This window comes from Schistocerca americana, chromosome 2, assembly GCF_021461395.2.
Source record: "Schistocerca americana isolate TAMUIC-IGC-003095 chromosome 2, iqSchAmer2.1, whole genome shotgun sequence".
Classification (NCBI taxonomy): Eukaryota; Metazoa; Arthropoda; class Insecta; order Orthoptera; family Acrididae; genus Schistocerca; species Schistocerca americana.
Window position 1 is genome coordinate 264992198 of NC_060120.1, and position 19348 is coordinate 265011545.

At 39.0% G+C, this 19348-nt stretch overlaps 1 protein-coding gene across 2 annotated transcripts in view; it reads right to left on the bottom strand.

The window, feature by feature from the left end:
- The window catches only part of LOC124595690, a 108279-nt gene that overhangs the window by 61552 nt on the left and 27379 nt on the right, over positions 1 to 19348 (bottom strand). For both annotated transcript variants that reach the window (XM_047134548.1, XM_047134547.1), the window contains exon 4: positions 6209 to 6330. In XM_047134548.1, the coding sequence (XP_046990504.1) occupies positions 6209 to 6330 (122 nt within the window). The remainder of the gene's footprint in view (positions 1 to 6208; positions 6331 to 19348) is intronic.

Genomic DNA, 19348 nt, shown 5'->3' on the forward strand with positions numbered 1-19348 from the left:
CTGTGTCCGATACAGTTTACAATTGTTGTCAGTGTCCTGTAATTCTTGCCATACCGCTAGGTCATAACTTATGACTTCTACTTTTTCCACCTTCCTACTTAGTGCATCTGCATTACCGTGCTTCTTCCCAGGCTTGTGCACCACCTCTTAGTCGAATTCACCAAGCCTCACAGCCCATCGAGCGAATCTAGTGGATGGATCCTTCAACCCCAACAACGACTTCAATGCAGCATCATCTGTCACTACCCGAAATCTTCTCCCTTTAAATAACATTTAAAATATGTGATTCTATAGATTACGCTAAGCATCTCCCTCTTAGTTGTTGAGTAATTCCTCTCTGCTGCATTCAATTGCCTAGACGCATAGGCTACAGGATGTTCTTTCCCATCAACTCCCTGACCAAGAACACACCCTAATGCTTGATTCGATGCATCGCATGCTAGTATAAACTCCTTTTCAAAATCTGGAAACACAAGAACCGGACTTGATGTTAACAGTTCTTTCAGTTTATCAAACACTTTCTGACACTCTTCTGTCCATTCAAATTTCACACCCTTCCGTAACAATCGCGTCAATGGCTGTGCTAAATCTGCAAAACCCTTCACGAACTTTCGACAGAAATTGCAGATTCCGATGAATGACTGCGCTTCCTTAACTGTTTTCGGTTCCCGAAAATCCCTTACAGCCTGTACCAACCTCGGATCTGTTTGCACTCCATCCGTACTGATAATATGATCCAAATATTTTACTTCTTATAATGCTAAATGACACTTCTCCAGGCTCAACATCAAACGAGCTGATCTTGACCTCATAAAGACTTCCCTTAACTGCTGTCTGTGTTGCTCCATACTACTTCAAAACACTATAATGTCATCCAAATAGACCACACACTGCTGGGTTTCAAACCCCTCAAGACACTATCTAGCAACCTTTGAAACGTTGCCAGAGCGTTTTTCAAACCAAATGGCATTCTAATGTGCTGGTAATGGTCTCCAGGTGTAGAGAAAGCAGTTTTTGGACGATCCTCTGGAGCCACCTGTAACTGATGTAACCACTTGTCAAATCCATCATAGAAAAGTACTGGCACTGTCCTAAGTGATCCTAAGTCTCCGTTGTGTTTGGAATGGGGTACGCGTACATTACAGTTTTATTATTGAGGTATCAGTAGTCACAACAGAACCTGTATTTCTTAGTTCCATCTGTAGATTTTTTAGGCACAACGACAATGTCCGCTCCCCAGCAACTATTACTATGCTCTATAATACCGTCTGCAAGCTGCTGATCAATCAAATCCTCCACAATCGGCTGCAAATACCTCGGTATTCTAGGTGCTTCATTCCCTGTTGGTATCCTGTGTTGAACTAATGGAGTTGCTGGTAACGGAACTTGTGGAAAAAACAAATCCTCAAATTCCCACAATAATTCTTCCATATGTTCTCTTTCTGCTCCTTTCAATTGCTTAATTTTGACAAGCACTGCAGTTCTACCAGCAGTTAGTGGTTGATCGCTTTGCCTACTAAAACTCTTTTCCATAAATTCGCGTCTGCAGCGCTAAAATTATCCACATTCAGGAGAACCACTCGCCCGTCGTTCCCCTCTTGTACGTGTACAACACTACGTTTCCCAAAACAACCCAGTGAACCCAAAACTTCATTATCCTCCAGTGGTTCAATAACACCTTCTGTACCCACAGGTAGATTTGACTCCACACTTACCCAAAGCGACTTCACAGTGCTACTAGACACACACTCATGCGAATTAAGCTTCAAATGGCTCTGAGCACTAGAACTTAGAACTACTTAAACCTAACTAACCTAAGGATATCATACACATCCATGCCCAAGGCAGGAAGCGAACCTGCGACCGTAGCGGTCACGTGGTTCCAAACTGAAGCACCTAGAACCACTTGGCCACACTGGCTGGCTTGTGAATTAAGACTTAATGCTAATGTACATGCTTCAGTTGATTTGTTCATTACGTTGAACGCCCCTCGTGACAGCTCTGCATTGACAACAGTTTCCCCTAGCTGAAATAACAGTCCAACAAGTTCCACAGTTCGTTGTCCAAGGTCAATTTTGGCATGATGTTGATGCAAGAAGTCTACTCCTAGGATCATGTCGTATTCCTCGCTTACCCATGGTACTACCTCCATGCATGCATTAAATCGGACTTTTTCTATTTGAAGGTCAACTGTCACCGACTCCAAAGGCGTGACCTCCTTATCCCCCACTCCACGCAACCTATAAGGTGGTGGGTCAAGCTTCCTTTGTCCCATTATATTCTCAGTAGCCACTGACACTTGCGCCCCTGTATCCAACAAAATCTTAAACTTTTTAGTTCCTATGGATCCTACCACTGCTGTTTGCCTCTCGCATGCCCCTGTTGCCACGTCTATTTCCTCACATTGAATTGCTAGCTGAATGGTTGAATACAAATCTTTCGGAGTCCCTTCACACACTTTCTGTGACATATGTACCGGTAACCCTCTCAAAAATACATCAAGTGCCCTCTGCTCAGCCTCCTGCAAGAGGACACTATTTGCTTCATCGCTCTGACCCAACTTGTAAGTATACTCATTAATTTCCCTTATCCTGACCGCAAATTTCTCCATCATCTCCCCCTGTCTCTTTGTCATTGTACTTAACCTCTCTCTAAAGTACCGAGCGCTATTCTGTTTTTTGTACCTTCGTAAAATCCATTCCTTTCACAGCTTAAACTGTCCTGCCTTCCTTAAGGCCTCAGAACACTTTACATATGTCTTCGCTTCAGTCATTAATCTATTCTTGGCTATATGTAACAACTGTTCATCAGACCAACCAGTCACCACCACTGAAATTTCCAAGTCCTCCACAAACGAACACACATCCTCAGATGCCTTGCCAGAAAACAGAATAATCAAACTCGCGGCAGCTGGATCAATCTCCTGCACCCTAGGCAACAACGACTGATCAGATGCGGTTTCCCGTTCACTTCTAGATGTTAATTCATTTCTCAACTGCATATTGTCTGCTGTCAGTTATGCTACTGTTTCCAACAAAATCTGTACCGCTTCTGGTTCCGACACACCTTGCTTCCTTGGCTCTGCCATTGTGTTGCTTTCATTCCCAGTTAGTCCCGAAACAAAACATTTAAGTACAAGAGCAACCTGACTTCCTACAGCTCCGTATCATCACACTCAGTATCATCATAAACCAATACAAAAGTAATTAAATGCCACGAGAAAAAAAAAAAAAATCTTACTGCCTCAAATACACCAACACTTCCTCTGACAACAAAAAATACTATGCCCACTCAAAACACATACAACGTGGCTTGCCAGGAGTCACACTTGAAAAAACAAAAAAACAAAAAACAAAAAATCAATCCAGTGTGTTGGAAGCCAGGACGACTGCCCGTGGTAACGAGCCATGGAGTGGCTTGCTGCTGGCTGGCTGGCCACGGACCCCGCATCGGCACCAGGGAGTAGAACCAATGACCCGCCGTGGACTGGAACGCTGGTGCCCCATCTGCTGCTGTGTGTAGCCATTAGTGTGACATGCCCCGCCGTCCAGGAGAGTTGCCACACTTGAATGAATCTCGTTAGATTGCACCATGCAACTACAATCTGGCCCACACCTGGCTGTAACTTGTGCTCAGAATATTGCACAGAACTAACTTTCTCTATCCTGAATGGTGGTGCCACTACATATGGATAACCACATAACCACACTCCAGTGTCTTCAAAAAAGAGCCCTCCGTGCAGCACTGCAACCCCAGATGGATTATCCAGTGCAGCAGTTGCATGATCCAGCTGAAGGGCAACCTCTTAAACAAAGAATCAAGGCAGCACATTCTTTTTATGATAATTGTGCACAATCAAATAATGGAAACATCAGCTCCCTTGGTTAGTAATTGCGCTGGATGCCAAGTACAAAATGACCTGATCTGTTACATGAAGAAAAATTCAAGCAGCACTGATTGGCAAAAACACTGACATACCAAATGATATACTCAAGGAAAGGAAAACATCCCAAACTGTCAAGACATTATAAACAGCCAAGACCAAAGTAACAAGAAACTCCTGAAACCAAAGGCAAAATGCAAATTGGTACTTCAAACTAAAGGATACCGTGAAGATCCTACCAGAAAGGGGGGGCAAAATGTGCGGCATTGATTCCAACCTGCTGACCTGTGTTTTTTACAGTGGCGTGTGAGCCATGACCATTAGCATGTTTTTCCATATATGACTGTGCTGGTACAGCCTGAGTGGGGTGGGGGGAGGGGGGGGGTTGGGGGGAGGAGGGGGATGGTTGGCACACTTTCCCCATGCAACATTACTAAAACTAAGGCCAGGAGTGACTCGTCTGGCCAGAGCCTTAGTGGTGCACTGTTTAGTATCGGCCTATTGGAATGCGTCACACCCGCAATAGCTAGCAAGATGCATTTGGGTGCAAATGCAGCACTGAGGCATTTCCTCTGGCTTTGCTTTGCATTCATGATTTTCATGTGACCCAGCACGTTTCATGCATTTGGGCAGCAAGTGCAAAATCTTGCTACATGATTCAGGCCTTGGCACCAAAGACATTGTGTTCTTTGGCCCTTGCTGCAAAAGTTTTCTACTTGTATTCCAGTGATGTTTGCAATGCTTTTGCGCTGGAATACTTTCCTGTTTTCAATATTATCTATTAGAATTATCATAAACAGCTGAGTCCATTTATTTGCACAAGGTGTCAACAAATGGGAGACCAATCTGATGCCAAAACCTAATTTTCCCAGCTTCTCTTTGAGCTTGGCTGGGTCCATTTCAAAAGGTAGTTTGCAAAAGCTTGAGCAGTTTGAGTGGTTATGACAAATACGCATAGTATGGCAGACCTTGGGTCTTAGCCACACCCATGACCACATGGAAATGCTCTCTAAATTTAACAGTGACCTTACAAGTATCTCGGTACACTGTTTTAATTGCGACAAGAGACTTGGACTGGACTACATTATTTAAGAGCTGCTGGAAACTCATAAAATCACTTGACCATATCATAACAATAGGAGGAGGAGTGGCCATCTTTGGTCTACTTGGTTGTATGTTACTATCATCTGTTGGTGTGTCTGTGTGAGCACAGCTGCCCTGGCAGTGTGCTTCCTGGTCGCACTTGGAAGCCATCCTCAGTGGTGAGATCACCCTTGGCTGCCTTCATGTTCATAGCAGAGCCCTTCTTCTTTCTGTACACCTTAGGCGCTTTGGTTTTTGAGGTGGCAGGCTTCTTGATGGAGATTTCCTTGGAAGACGCTGCAGGTCGCTTCCCAGAGGATGCGTCCGTGTCACATTGTCCCCTTGTGGCTGCCTCCATCTCCATCACTGTCTGATTCCCCCCTTCAGGAATGCCAGACTTTTACTCACCACAGCTGTGATCACAGCAGCCTCAGGAGCCCCAGTGTAGCTAGTAACTGTGACATTCACATGAGACAGGAGTCTCATCCATGACGCAGCTTTTGCTTGCACTGACAGTCTAGGGGGCAGGTGCCAAGAGAAAACAGCTAGTGTATCTCAGTGGCTTCTCCCCTACATCAAAAGTGTGTGCTGTGGTGTCTGGGAGCAAGCTTCTGCCCACTACACTCACTTATGGACAGAGTTGTTTGCATGTGCGACCGAAGCCATGTCCACCAACATATTGCTCTTCGCGTTAGCATCCCTAACTTGCACTGGCTGGTCCTTGGGTGTATGATAAATGAGTGGGGAGACAAGGCACAGGAAATCTGTATCTGGACAAGGTGGTGAAGGTAATATCAGTCTGTGGAGGCCTCAGCGAGACCCTTGGCATATTTAGAGGTGACTGCTTCTCACTGCAGATGTGACAACCAGGGTGACAATGCTGTATTGAAGGGACTTCTTTTCCTCCTTCTGCTTCGTCCCCTTCCCCATTCCACTCCAGCTTCACATGTGCTTTCTACCCCCCCACCCCTCAGTGCCTCCTCTATATGGTGAGTAACAATCTATTCTGTTTCATATCTTTGCTTCATCATGTTCTTTCAACATCTTTGTTTAGGTAGTATATATTACTTTTTAAATATTATAAATTCCTGTTTGACTGACATTCCTACAGTTTGCTGTAAAACAAACAAAAATTAGACGGACATCATTCATTATTTTAAGTGAATTTCTTACTACATTACCACTGTCATTGCCTCCAATTATAATTTTCCTTTCTGAACAAACTGCTAACTTATTACTTACAACAGTGAAGTCCTGTAGCACAGCAATGAGTTGCATCAAATTTCAGAAAACAGTTGGGTAGTAGCTGTCCATAAACTTCAGCTTCTGGACATACAACTCCTGTACACTCAAAAGAAACACCACTGTAAAACAATAATTTATCTGTAAGTACTTAGCATGATGAGTAAATTAGGATTTGGATATGGGTATACACAATAATTTAAAAAATGCATGAGCAGTTAATTTAGTAATGATGATATCAAAAAGGATCACCAGAGAATACAAAACTGACTAAACTCGTGTACTGGTATTGCCAATGAAACTCATGAAATGTTGAAATTGGTGTGTAGCGATAATATTGTAACTCTGAAGATTGTTTGTAGTTGGTACAGGCAATTTAAAAATGGAAATGAGTTTGTAGAAAATGAGCAACATTCAGGACGTCCATCAATCTCAAAAAACAGGAGAAAACATGCAAAAAATTTTCAAAAATTGTTTGTTCAAAGAAGTGAATAACTATCTGAGAGGTTACTAAAGAACTTAGCATCACATATATGTCTGTGCAAAGCATTTTAACTGATGGTTTGCAAATGAAATGAGTTAGTGTAAAATGTGTTCCCAGACTTTTGAGTGATGAACAGAAGGAAAATCATGTGTCAGTTTGCATGGAGTTAATGGATCATCTTCATCCAGATTTGGACTTCATTTCCAAAACTGTAACTGGAGATGGGACCCTATTTGTCCTAAAAAGGTACGTCAGTCAAAATCAAATATCAAAGTGATGCTCAGTGTTTTTTTTTTATATTGAGGGCATAGTGGGATTAGAGTTTGGTCCTATGGGAACAATTGTAAATGTCAAATTTTACAGGGGTGTACAGCAACATTTTCAAAATGATGGGCAAAGAAAGATACAAGAAAAATGGGACAATGGTTTCCTTCTTCATCACAAAATGCCGTGCCACATCTTTCTTTGGATTCATGAGTATTTTGCTGGAAAAAGTGCTCCCATCTGTCCACATCCACCTTACTCACCACATTTAGCATCGTGCAACTTTTGGTTTTCCCAAAAATTAAAACTGTGCTTAAAGGGAAACATTTCTACACCATTACTGACATTGAGAGGACCATGACAGAGCAGATGAAAGCCCTTCTAAAAGAAGCCTTCCGGAAATGCTTATGGTCATGCATTCATCTCTGGGATAAGTGTATTACTAGCCAAGGACAATATTTTAAAATTGAGTAAGTCAAATTCCAGGTAAGTTTATTACTTTGTTTCTAATAAAATTATTCACTGTATTTTTTTGATCGTACATTTTATTGATTCTAGGACTGAAGCTCAATGTCAGTTGCATAGCAAGTAGTAATATTCATTGCAAACAGGCCTCTGTCAACTAATAACATCCTCATGGATGAATAAGTGAATTAATATTAGTGTAACTATGTAAACAATATGCAATCAGTAGTAGAATAACTGTAGCTAGTTAACTAAAAAGAAGGACCTGTGCTTTTTTAATTACTTTTTAAATTATTTTTATTTTTATTTTTTTAAAAGTAAAAGCTTTCTTTCTTATTTTACTTGGTTGAATTTAGCATGAATAAGCTAAACAGTACACAGAATGTTAATTATTAATGCAGTTTATAACAGTTCCTTTTTTCGTTAGTGCTTAATCTGCCTTGTTTGACATTCTGTTTCTTGAAAGGCCTGTTTCATGATGAAGTCTATGTAATATGCAGAATGAATTAAGGAAAGCATGAAATGAGCAAAGAGTAACAGGACAGAGAAAAGCCACAATGAAAGGGTATGGAGGCTGTGCTGAATATACAGGAGTTAAACAAGGTTAACAGTGCATGTTCATAGATATTAAAAAGATTAGTGGAGCATAGAAAAGAGAGGAGTGGGAAGTAGGTGAGGAGAAAAAAAACTGAGAGAGAAGGATTTTTACTAAACCAGGTAGAGACGATAAAGTATTTGAAAAGAGAAATGGGTAGGTTAAAGTTGAATATAACAGGTAATCGCAAAGAGTGGTGGTTTAGCAAAGAGAGGTTTCTAGTCAGCTGAGTACAGGGTTGCCACCACAATATAAAATAGAGATAAAACAGGTGAAAGGTCTAATAATGAATGAGAACCTAGGTATGCAGGTAGATTAATAGGAACAGCATAGTAAACAACTTATGACAACCAAGACTGAAACAAAGCTAAGGCCAACCACATTACTGCTAGTCCATGGCTGGTGAGGAGACTGAAAAAAACTGAGATGAAGTGAAAGAAATCATTCAGTATGTTAACTAAGATGATATGTTCATTCTAAGGAGAAACTGTAATTTGATAACAGGAAAAGATGGAGACAGCAAAATAGTATGAGAACACAGACTAGACGAAGTGAACAACAAGGGAAGGTGTCTTGTAGAATTTTACCTAGTGCACTGTTTAATCATTACAAACACTTGGTTTAAGAATAATGAAAGAAGGTTGTATGTGTAGAAGACAGAAAAGATTTCAGGTAGATTGTGTCAATGGTAAGACAGAAATTTGGAAACGAGATTTTAAACTGCAAAACATTTCCAGGAGCAGGTGTGAATTCTTGCCATAATTTAGCATACATGAATTACAGTTTGAAACTGAAGAACTTGCAGAAAGGTAGAAAATCATGTAGATGGGACCTGGGTATGTTGAAACAACCCAAGTTTGTTGAGACTTTCAAAGCAAGTATTAGCCAACTACTGACTGAACTAGGGGTAAGGAACAAAACAGAATATGAATAAGTAGCTTTGAGAGATGAAATAATGAAGTAGGCAGAAGAAAAAATAGTGAGACAGAAAAAAACCAAGTGGGAATCTATAAATAACACCTGAGGTAACAAATTTACTTGACAAAAGGAGAAATAAAAATTCCGCAAACAAAAGGAAAAGTACAGATGTCTAAAGTTTAGTCTGACCAAAAAGAAACCTAGGATGGGTCATGTAAGTGATAGCTAGGCTATCTTCTTTGTAGACTGACTGCACCTCCCCAGTATTCTACCAATAAACCAAAGTTTGCCATGTGCTTTATGCATGAGAGAGGCTATGTGATCATTTGATTTCATATCTCTACAGAGTGCTACACCCAGGTATTTGTATGAGTTTGCCAGTTTCAACAGTGACTCACAGAAATTGTAATAATTCCTATATGACAGTTTTTCATTTTGTGAAGTGCATAATTTTACATTTCTCAACATGTAAAGCAAGTTGCCAATCTTTGCACCACTTTGAAATCTTCATGCTCTGACTGAGTATTTATGCAGTTTCTTTCAGATAGTACTTCATTATAAAAAACTCTATCATCTGTGAAAAGTCTTAGGTGCACATTAATGTTGCCCGCAAGGTCATTAATATACAACACGAACAGTAAGGGTCCCAACACATTTCCCTGGGGAACACCCAAAGTTACTTCTGGATCTAGTGATAATTCTTCATCCAGAATAATTTTCTGCAACCTCCATACCAAAAAATCCTCAATCTAGTCTTGAATATTGCTTGATACTCCATACACTCATTAGACAGTAGTTCTGTAGATCATTTTAATGCTGTTCTTGTAAAAGTGTGACCTCTGCTTTCTTCTAACTACATCTACAACCACATGTATACTCTGCAAACCATTGTGAGGTGCATGACAGAGGGTCCATCCCATTGTACCAGTTGTTAGGGTTTCTTCCGTACCATTCACATACGGAGTGTGGAAAGAATGATTGTCTAAATGCCTCTGTGCATGCAGCAATTATTCTAATCTTATCCTCATAATCCCTATGTGAGCAATACATAGTGGGTTGTAGTATATTCCTAGAGCCATAATTTAAAGCCATTTCTTGAAACTTTGTTAATAGACATTCTGGGAATAGTTTACGTCTACCTTCAAGAGTCTTCTAGTTCAGTTCTGTCAGTACCTCTTTGACACTCTCCTTGGTATTAAACAAACCTGTGACCACTCGAGCTGCCCTTCTCTGTATACATTCAATATCCCCTGTTAGTCCTATCTGGAATGGGTCCCACACACTTGAGCAATATTTTAGAACTGGTCACACAAGTGATTTGTAAGCAATCTACTTTGTAGACTGATTGCACTTCCCCAGTATTCTACCAATAAACCATAGTCTATCATTTGGCTCACCCATGACTGAACTTATGTGATCACTCCATTTCATATCCCTACAAAGTGTTATGGCCGTATTTGTATGAGTTAGCTGATTCCAACAGTAACTCATTGATAATATAGTCATAGGATACTATGTTTTTACTACTGAGCATGGTTGTTTGTTAATGGGATCTAGGATAGATTATATCTAAAAGGGAGGCTAACTCAGCCACTAAATTAGTATAGAAACTAATAGGGATTCCATTGGGTCCTGGAACTTCGTTCAGTTTGCTGCTGTTTCTCAGTGCTACCGACACTATCATTTCACTCATCTGTTCAGTGCTATGAGAATTAAATTAGGAAAATACTCCAGTGTTTTCCATTGTAAAAGAACATTTAAAAACAAAGTATAGCTACAATCATACATAAAACAAGACACTGAAAAAAAAAACCATGTGTTATTAGTGACCACTTCTGCACATTATGTGATTATGGGTAATAGATTACCATTTCCTGCAAGTGTCAGTATCTATTGTAAACCCATCTCTATCTTTGTGGTTTGTTGATAAATGTTATTCTAGAAGAACGGAAGCGAAACTGCGTAAAAAATAAGCAAACAGAAGTACATTACCATTAGCAATTTAATGTAGGCCTAAGTGAAAAAAAAATCATTGGCTTCATTTAAAGCAATAATTTCCTGTTCCTTTCCTACATTACATCTACATGATTACTCTGCAATTCACAATTAAGTGCCTGAAAGAGGCTTCATCAAACCATCTTCAAGCTATTTCTCTGCTGTTCCATTCTTGAACGGCACGTAGGAAAAACGAGTGCTTAAATCTTTCTGTGTCTGCTCTGATTTCTCTTATTTTATTATGCTGAAAATTTCTCTCTAGTTGGATGCCAATAAAATATTTTCTTAATTGGATGAGAAAGCTGATGATTCATATTTCATGAGAAGTTCCTGGCACAATGAAAAATGCCTTTTTTTAAATGATTGCCACCCCAATTCACGTATCATGCCCATGGAACTCTCCCCTATTTCATGATAAGAGAAAATGATCTGCCCTTCTTTGAACTTCCACCACCAGTCCCATATTATGTGGATGCTACACTGCACAGCAATACTCCAGAAGAGGACAGACAAGTGTGGTGTAAGCACTCTCTTTCATAGAGCTGTTGGACTTTCTAAGCATTCTGCCAATAAATTGCAGCCTTGGTTTGCTTTCCCCACTACATTGTCTATGTGGCTGTTCCAACTTAAGTTATTCATAACTGTAATCTCTAAATATTTAGTTGAATTAACAGCCTTTAGATTCATCTGATTTATTATGTAACAAAAATATACTGGATTTCTGTTAGTACTCATGTGGGTGACTTCACACTTTTCATTATCTAGATTCAATTGCCACTTTTCACACAATACAGAAATCTCAGTTAAATCATTTTGTAATTTGTTTTGACCATCTGGTGACTTTGCAAGATGGTAAATGACAGCATCATCTGTAAACAGTCTAAGAGGGTTATTCAGACTGTCTCCTATATCCTTTGTGTAGATCAGGAACAGCAGAGGGCCCATAACTCTTCCTTAGGGAGCACCAGGTATTACTTCTGTTTTACTCGATGACTTTCCATCAGTTATTAGGAACTGAGACTTTTCTTACAGGCACTCACAAATCCAGTCGCACGACTGAGGTAACACACAATTTGATTAGAAGTTGCTTGTGAGGAACAGTGTTAAAAGCCTTATGGAATGTGTGCTCAGTGTGACATCCGCTGTTGATAGCACTCATTGCTTCAAGAGGATAAAGAGCTAGTTATGTTACACAAGAATGTTCTTTTCTGAATTTGTGCTGACTATTTGTCTATAATACCTTGGCAGAAGAGGAAGAAATAATACTCAAAAGCAGTGAAAATTGCAATATAGAAAAGAAGGAAATGGCAAACTGTATTAATAAGTATTTCTTAAATGTACCACATTCACTAAACTTAAACTTCACAAAACAAAAAATAATACATGCTCCAAGGGTTGCCTGCAGCATTAATATTCCTTCAACAAATGAACAGGAAGTAATTAGAGTGATTAGAAGCTTAAAACCAAAAATGGCAGCAGGTGTTGATGATGTACCAGTTTCAATCATAATAAGGACTGGAGTGCAGACTGCAAAACCTTTAGCACATATTGCAAATTTATCCTTTAGTGAAGGTGGGTTTCCTCAGCGACTGAAGATCTCAAAAGTGAGGACACTATTTAAAAATGGAGACAGACATAAAATGGAAAACTACCATCCCATATCACTTCTTCCTGCTTCCTCCAAAATATTAGAGAAACTGATGAAATTGAGAGTCACTAGTTACCTAGACAATAATAAACTTTGTAATAGTAATCAAACATGGTTTCCGTGCAAAATGGAGCACAGAAACTGCAGTCATAGACTACACCCAAGAAATAAATAAAAATTTGGAGAGAAACAAAAGTGTAGTAGGAATCAATTTAGATCTATCTAAAGCTTTCAATACGGTCTGCCATGAAATCCTCCTTGATAAGCTGGAAGCAGTAGGTATTAGAGGAAGAGTTAAAATGTGGTTTGAGTCAGATCTCAAAAACAGATCTCACATTGTTGAGCTCACCACTGTAAATTCAAATCAAAAATTGAGGTTAGTTTCAGAAGCAAACGTAGTTCCTTTAGGAGTACCCCAGGGCAGCATCTTAGGGCCACTACTCTTTCTCATATATGTCAATGATTTACAGTTACAATATGATACAGCAAAAATTTTACTATATGCTACTAAATCACTGTTTCTATTCCGTACATGAATTTCTTGAAGTAAATTTTAATTACTTGCAATAAGCTGTTTATTCAGTTGTAGATGTTTCTACTTAGTAAGATAATTTAATTATTGTATCTTATCTATATTCTGTCTGTATCTCATATATATATTCTGCTATGCAAACTATGTACCACAATATTTTAATTACTTGTAATAAGCTGTATATTCACTTGTAGATATTTCTACTTACAAGGGAACCTCCCCATCGCACCCCCCTCAGATTTAGTTATAAGTTGGCACAGTGGATAGGCCTTAAAAAACTGAACACAGATCACTCGAGAAAACAAGAAGTTGTGTGGAACTATGAAAAAAAATAAGCAAAATATACAAACTGAGTAGTCCATGCGGAAGATAGGCAACATCAAGGTTGATGTCAGCTCAAGAGTGCCGTGGTCTCGTGGCTAGCGTGAGCAACTGCGGAATGAGAGGTCCTTGGTTCAAGTCTTCCCTCGAGAGAAATGTTTAATTTTTTATTTTCAGACAATTATTTTGCGAAGCTGCACAGGTACACAGAGCAGTATTGCTTACGTGATCAGATGTCATTTATCAAAGTTCAGGCACTCACACATAATCAACTTCGCTCTCCAAAATTCCAGGACATGTTCAGATTTGCTTGGACATATACAGGATTTGAAGGTCTACACATGGAAAAATTTGAAAGTGTTAAAAACATATGTATTGACAGAGCACTGGGGAAAACTGCGCGACTGTGAAACTGTTGCATTTATTTGTTGCAGTTTATGTGACAAACTCTTACGTTTTCATCACTTTTTTGGGAGTGATTATCACATCCACAAGAAAACCTAAATTGGGCAAGGTAGAAGAATATTGTTACCCATTCATCAAGTGTACAAGTTAGGTGGGTCGACAACATATTTCTGTCATGTGACGCATATGCCGTCACCAGTGTCGTATAGAATATATCAGACGTGTTTTCCTGTCTAGGAATCGCACGGTTTTGCGGTGCGGTCGCAAAACACATACACTAATCTTATTACAGTGAACAGAGACATCAATGAACGAACGGACAGATCATAACTTTGCGAAAATAAAGAAAGTAAACTTTTCACTCGAGGGAAGACTTGAACCAAGGACCCCTCGTTCCACGGGGGCTTACGCTAGCCATGGGACCACGGCGCTCCTGTCCTCACACTACCCTTGATGTTGCCTATCCTGCGCATGGACTACTCAGTTTGTATATTTTGATTATTTTTTCATAGTTCCACACAACTTCTTCCTGTTTTCTCAGTTGATCTGTGTTCAGTTTTTCAAGGCCTATCCACTGTGCCAACTTATAACTAAATCTGAGGGGGGTGCGTGGGGAGGTTCCCTTGTTAGTAAGATAATTTAATTATTGTTTGTTACTCATATTCTGTCTGTATCTCTTATATGAATTCTGCTATGTGCAGTATGCACCACCATCATCTCTCATCACACACAACCTTTTTTATATTTTGTCTATATATCCAGTATGTATTCTGTTATGTGAGTTATGTGCCACTACTGTCATCTCTCGTCATATACCATCTTAACATAATTTTTCAAATTGACTTGTCCTATATTATGATGTGCTTTCCTGTACAAGTTGTATGATCTACAGGACCAATAATAAATCTAATCAAATCAAATCAGATGACACAAGTCTGATAGTGAGTGACATTAAAAACTCGTTACAGTCAACTACTGACAAAATCCTAAAAAGTATTGAGACTTGGTTCAGTGCAAATAAACTTACACTCAATACAAAGAAAACAAATTACATACAGTTTGGTAAAATGATTAATGATGAAGACATTAATCTAGAACTGGATAACAGACTAATAGAGAGAGTGCATTTTGCTAAAGTGTTAGGAATGCATATAGATGAAGCTATGAATTGGAAACACCATGTAAAATTTCTTACACACAGACTTAACTCAGCCTGCTTTGCACTGAGAGTTATTGCAAATGTTTGCACTCGAGAAGGCATCAGAATGGCATACTTTGGATACTTTCATTCTGTCAACCACTGACAAAATCCTAAAAAATATTGAGACTTAGTTCACTGCAAGCTACGATCTACTCTCTTCTGCAAGAAGGAAGTCAGTACCAAGACTAAGTTATCTGTGCACCGTTCAATCTTTCAACCAGCTTTGTTGTATTGGAGCGAAAGCTGGGTGGATTCAGGTTACCTCATCAATAAGGTTGAGGTTACGGATATGAAAGTAGCTAGGATGATTGCAGGTACTAGTAGATGGGAACAATGGCAGGAGGGTGTGCACAATGAGGAAATCAAAGAAAAACTGGGAGTGAACTCTATAGATGTAGCAGTCGGGGCGAACAGGCTTAGATGATGGGGTCATGTTACACGCATGGGAGAAGCAAGGTTACCCAAGAGACTCATGGGTTCACCAGTAGAGGGTAGGAGGAGTCAGGGTAGACCAAGGAGAAGGTACCTGGATTCTGTTAAGAATGATTTTGAAGTAATAGGCTTGACATCAGAAGAGGCACCAATGTTAGCACTGAATAGGGGATCATGGAGGAATTTTATAAGGGGGACTATGCTCCAGACTGAACGCTGAAAGGCATAATCAGTCTTAAAGGATGATGATGTTGCCTCATTTGGAACAGTGTTCTGGGCCAGCTCAAAATCTAATTTGAAAGACATTTTTATTTTATAAAAACAGGCTGTTCGAATAATTACCCACAGTCCAACACAAGCTTACTGCAGACCTCTTTTGAAAAAGTTAGGAATACTTACTCTGCCATCAGTCTATATACTTCAATGTGTACTCTTAACCAAAGCTAATTTAAGCAATCTCCACACAAATGCAGACTGTCACAACTAGAACACGAAGTCAGAAGCATTGAAGCCGCATGGGAATTAAGCTTTGTAATGCAGTGCCTCAGTACATTAAAGATTTAAAGGACAATACAAATTTTAAATTGGAACATAGAAAAATTTTAATTGATAAATGTTGCTACTCAATAAATGAATATCTTGAAGACCAAGAAAATGACTTTACAAACTGACCTCCAAAATTTTCTACCTTCGTTTGTTTCAGCTTTTATTATACTTTACCATCTATAGTACTAGTTGTATATTGTTACTGAGAAACAAATTACTATAAACCATTTGTGTGGAAAGAAACTGTGTTTGCTGTCATTTATTATAGGCAATGTCATTTTGTACATTCTATATTTTAATTTCCGTGTATGACAAATCCAGTTGTAGACAATTTCATTTTGTATATTCCATATTGTTAATTTCTATGTATGACAAGTCCAATATCGTTTATACGCTAACACAGATGCTAAATAAATAATTTGTTTTCTTTGAGGTAATTCATAATGTTTGAGCACAGTATATGTTCCAAAATACTACTGTAAATTGACATTAGCAATATGGGTCTGTAATTCAGTGGATTATTTCCTTTCTTGGGTAGTGGTGAGACTTTCAAAACTTTCCCATCTTGAGGTACAGATCTTTCAATGAATGAGTGGTTGAATATGACCGCTAAGTGTGGAGCTGTTGTATCATATCCTGAAAGGAACCTGGCTGGTATGCAGTCTGGACTCTTATTAAATGATTTAAGCTGCTTCAATACACTGAGGATATCTACTTCTAAGTTACTCATATTAGCATGTTGTTCTAGATTCAGATTCTGGAATAATTATTTCATCTTCTGTGCTGAAGGTGTTACAGAAAACTTTGTTTAGTAACTCAGCTTTAATGCCACTGTCAGCAGTGACATCACTATTGTTATCATGCAGTGAAGATATTGATTGCATCATGCCGTTTGTGTACTTTACATATGACCAGAATCTCTTTGGATTTTCTGCCAGATTTTGGGACAGATTTTTCATTGTGGAAACTGTTAAAAGCATCTGGCATTGAAGTTCCCAATAAATTTCAAGGTTCCATAAAACTTAGCCAATTTTGAGTATTTTGTGTTCCTTTAAATTTGGCATGCTTTTTTTTGTTGCTTCTGCAATGGTGTTCTGAACACATTTTGTGTACCACAGGGGATCAGCACCATCTCCTATTAATTTATTTGGTATATATCTCTCAACTACCATTGATACTATTTCTTTGAATTCAAACAATATCTGGTCTATGCTTACATAGTCAGTTTGGAAGGAGTGAAGACCGGCTCTTAGAAAGGCTTTGAGCAAATTATTATCTACTTTTTTAAAAAGAAGAATTTTGCATTTATTTTTGTTAGGTTTGGATGTTTGATATTCAGTCTCACTACAACAACTTTGTGGTCACTTATTTTTGTATCTGTCATAATTCTCCCTATCCGGTCAGGATTATTTGTTGCTAAGAGAAGTATGTTTTCTCTACAACTGGGCTCCTGAAGTAACTGTTCAAAATTATTTTCTGAGAAAGCATTCAGTACAATTTTGGATTGTGTTTTATGCCTACTGGTGGCTTTAAACACTTTTTTTGCCAGAATGTTGTAGATAGATTGAAGTCACCAACAACTATAATTTACTATGTAAAGAGAACAGCATATAACAGTATAGTGATAGTTTATTGTTATTAATGATATTAATTGTTATTAATAATATTAATTGTTGGTGATACAATGTATGGATACAGTCCTTGAAGTTTATCTTTCATGGTGGGACTCATGGAATATGGTGGAAGAATGAATAAATGAATGAGTGAATGGATAAAGATGTGTGGCCAGAGCATCTGAATGATGTGTTAAACAGATATGTTATTGTTATCACACATCTACATCTACATCTACATTGATACTCCGCAAGCCACCCAACGGTGTGTGGCGGAGGGCACTTTACGTGCCACTGTCATTACCTCCCTTTCCTGTTCCAGTCGCGTATGGTTCGCGGGAAGAACGACTGTCTGAAAGCCTCCGTGCGCGCTCTAATCTCTCTAATTTTACATTCGTGATCTCCTCGGGAAGTATAAGTAGGGGGAAGCAATATATTCGATACCTCATCCAGAAACGCACCCTCTCGAAACCTGGCGAGCAAGCTACACCGCGATGCAGAGCGCCTCTCTTGCAGAGTCTGCCACTTGAGTTTATTAAACATCTCCGTAACGCTATCACGGTTACCAAATAACCCAGTGACGAAACGCGCCGCTCTTCTTTGGATCTTCTCTATCTCCTCCGTCAACCCGACCTGGTACGGATCCCACACTGATGAGCAATACTCAAGTATAGGTCGAACGAGTGTTTTGTAAGCCACCTCCTTTGTTGATGGACTACATTTTCTAAGCACTCTCCCAATGAATCTCAACCTGGTACCCGCCTTACCAACAATTAGTTTTATATGATCATTCCACTTCAAATCGTTCCGTACGCATACTCCCAGATATTTTACAGAAGTAACTGCTACCAGTGTTTGTTCCGCTATCATATAATCACACAATAAAGGATCCTTCTTTCTATGTATTCGCAATACATTACATACACAATGCTGTCTTGGATTGGATTCTATGATTTGGCATACGCACCAAATACATGACTTGTTTGTATAATGTCCTGGAATCAGATTACCTAACCACCTCCTCACTTCCATTCTCACACTGAGTGGAATTTTACCTTCAGTCTAGGTTCTCAAGAAATCCATTACAGGCAATCCATAAACAGGTCCAGAGGGGGATAAATTACTTTTGTTATCAAGACTGTACCTCAAAATGAGATATTCTGTTACTTTAATGAAATTTATGGCAGTCAAAAAGGTAACTGAGAAACAAATTAGATAAATAAGGAAGGCTGATGTCCAATGTCACATACACAATGAAGTCATTAGAGCTGTATAACATGACTGCATTGGACAAAGCTGGGAACAAAATTGGCCGTTGCCTTTTGAAAAGTAAAATCTCACCATCCATTCTAAGCAAATCTACTGAAATCATGAAAAACCTAAATATGAATGGTTAAATTGCAACTTGCTCATTTCATCATCATCATCATCATCATCATCATCATCATCATTCGTGACAATGGCTAGATTGGATTGTGAAAAAAATGGACTTGTCAACATTGGGACTTTGTAAGAACGCTGATGACCGCAGTGGAGTGCCCAACAAATCAAACATAATCATCACCATCATCCTATATTCTTCTGTATTTGCCTAAACCATTGTACAATCATGCTTGAGCACAACTCTGATGTAAATTCAGATGAAATTCATAACACTCATTAGTGTTAGATTAACGATCTGATTTCAGGCGAGTAGGAAAGTGTTTTGTGTTCTGGGAAAA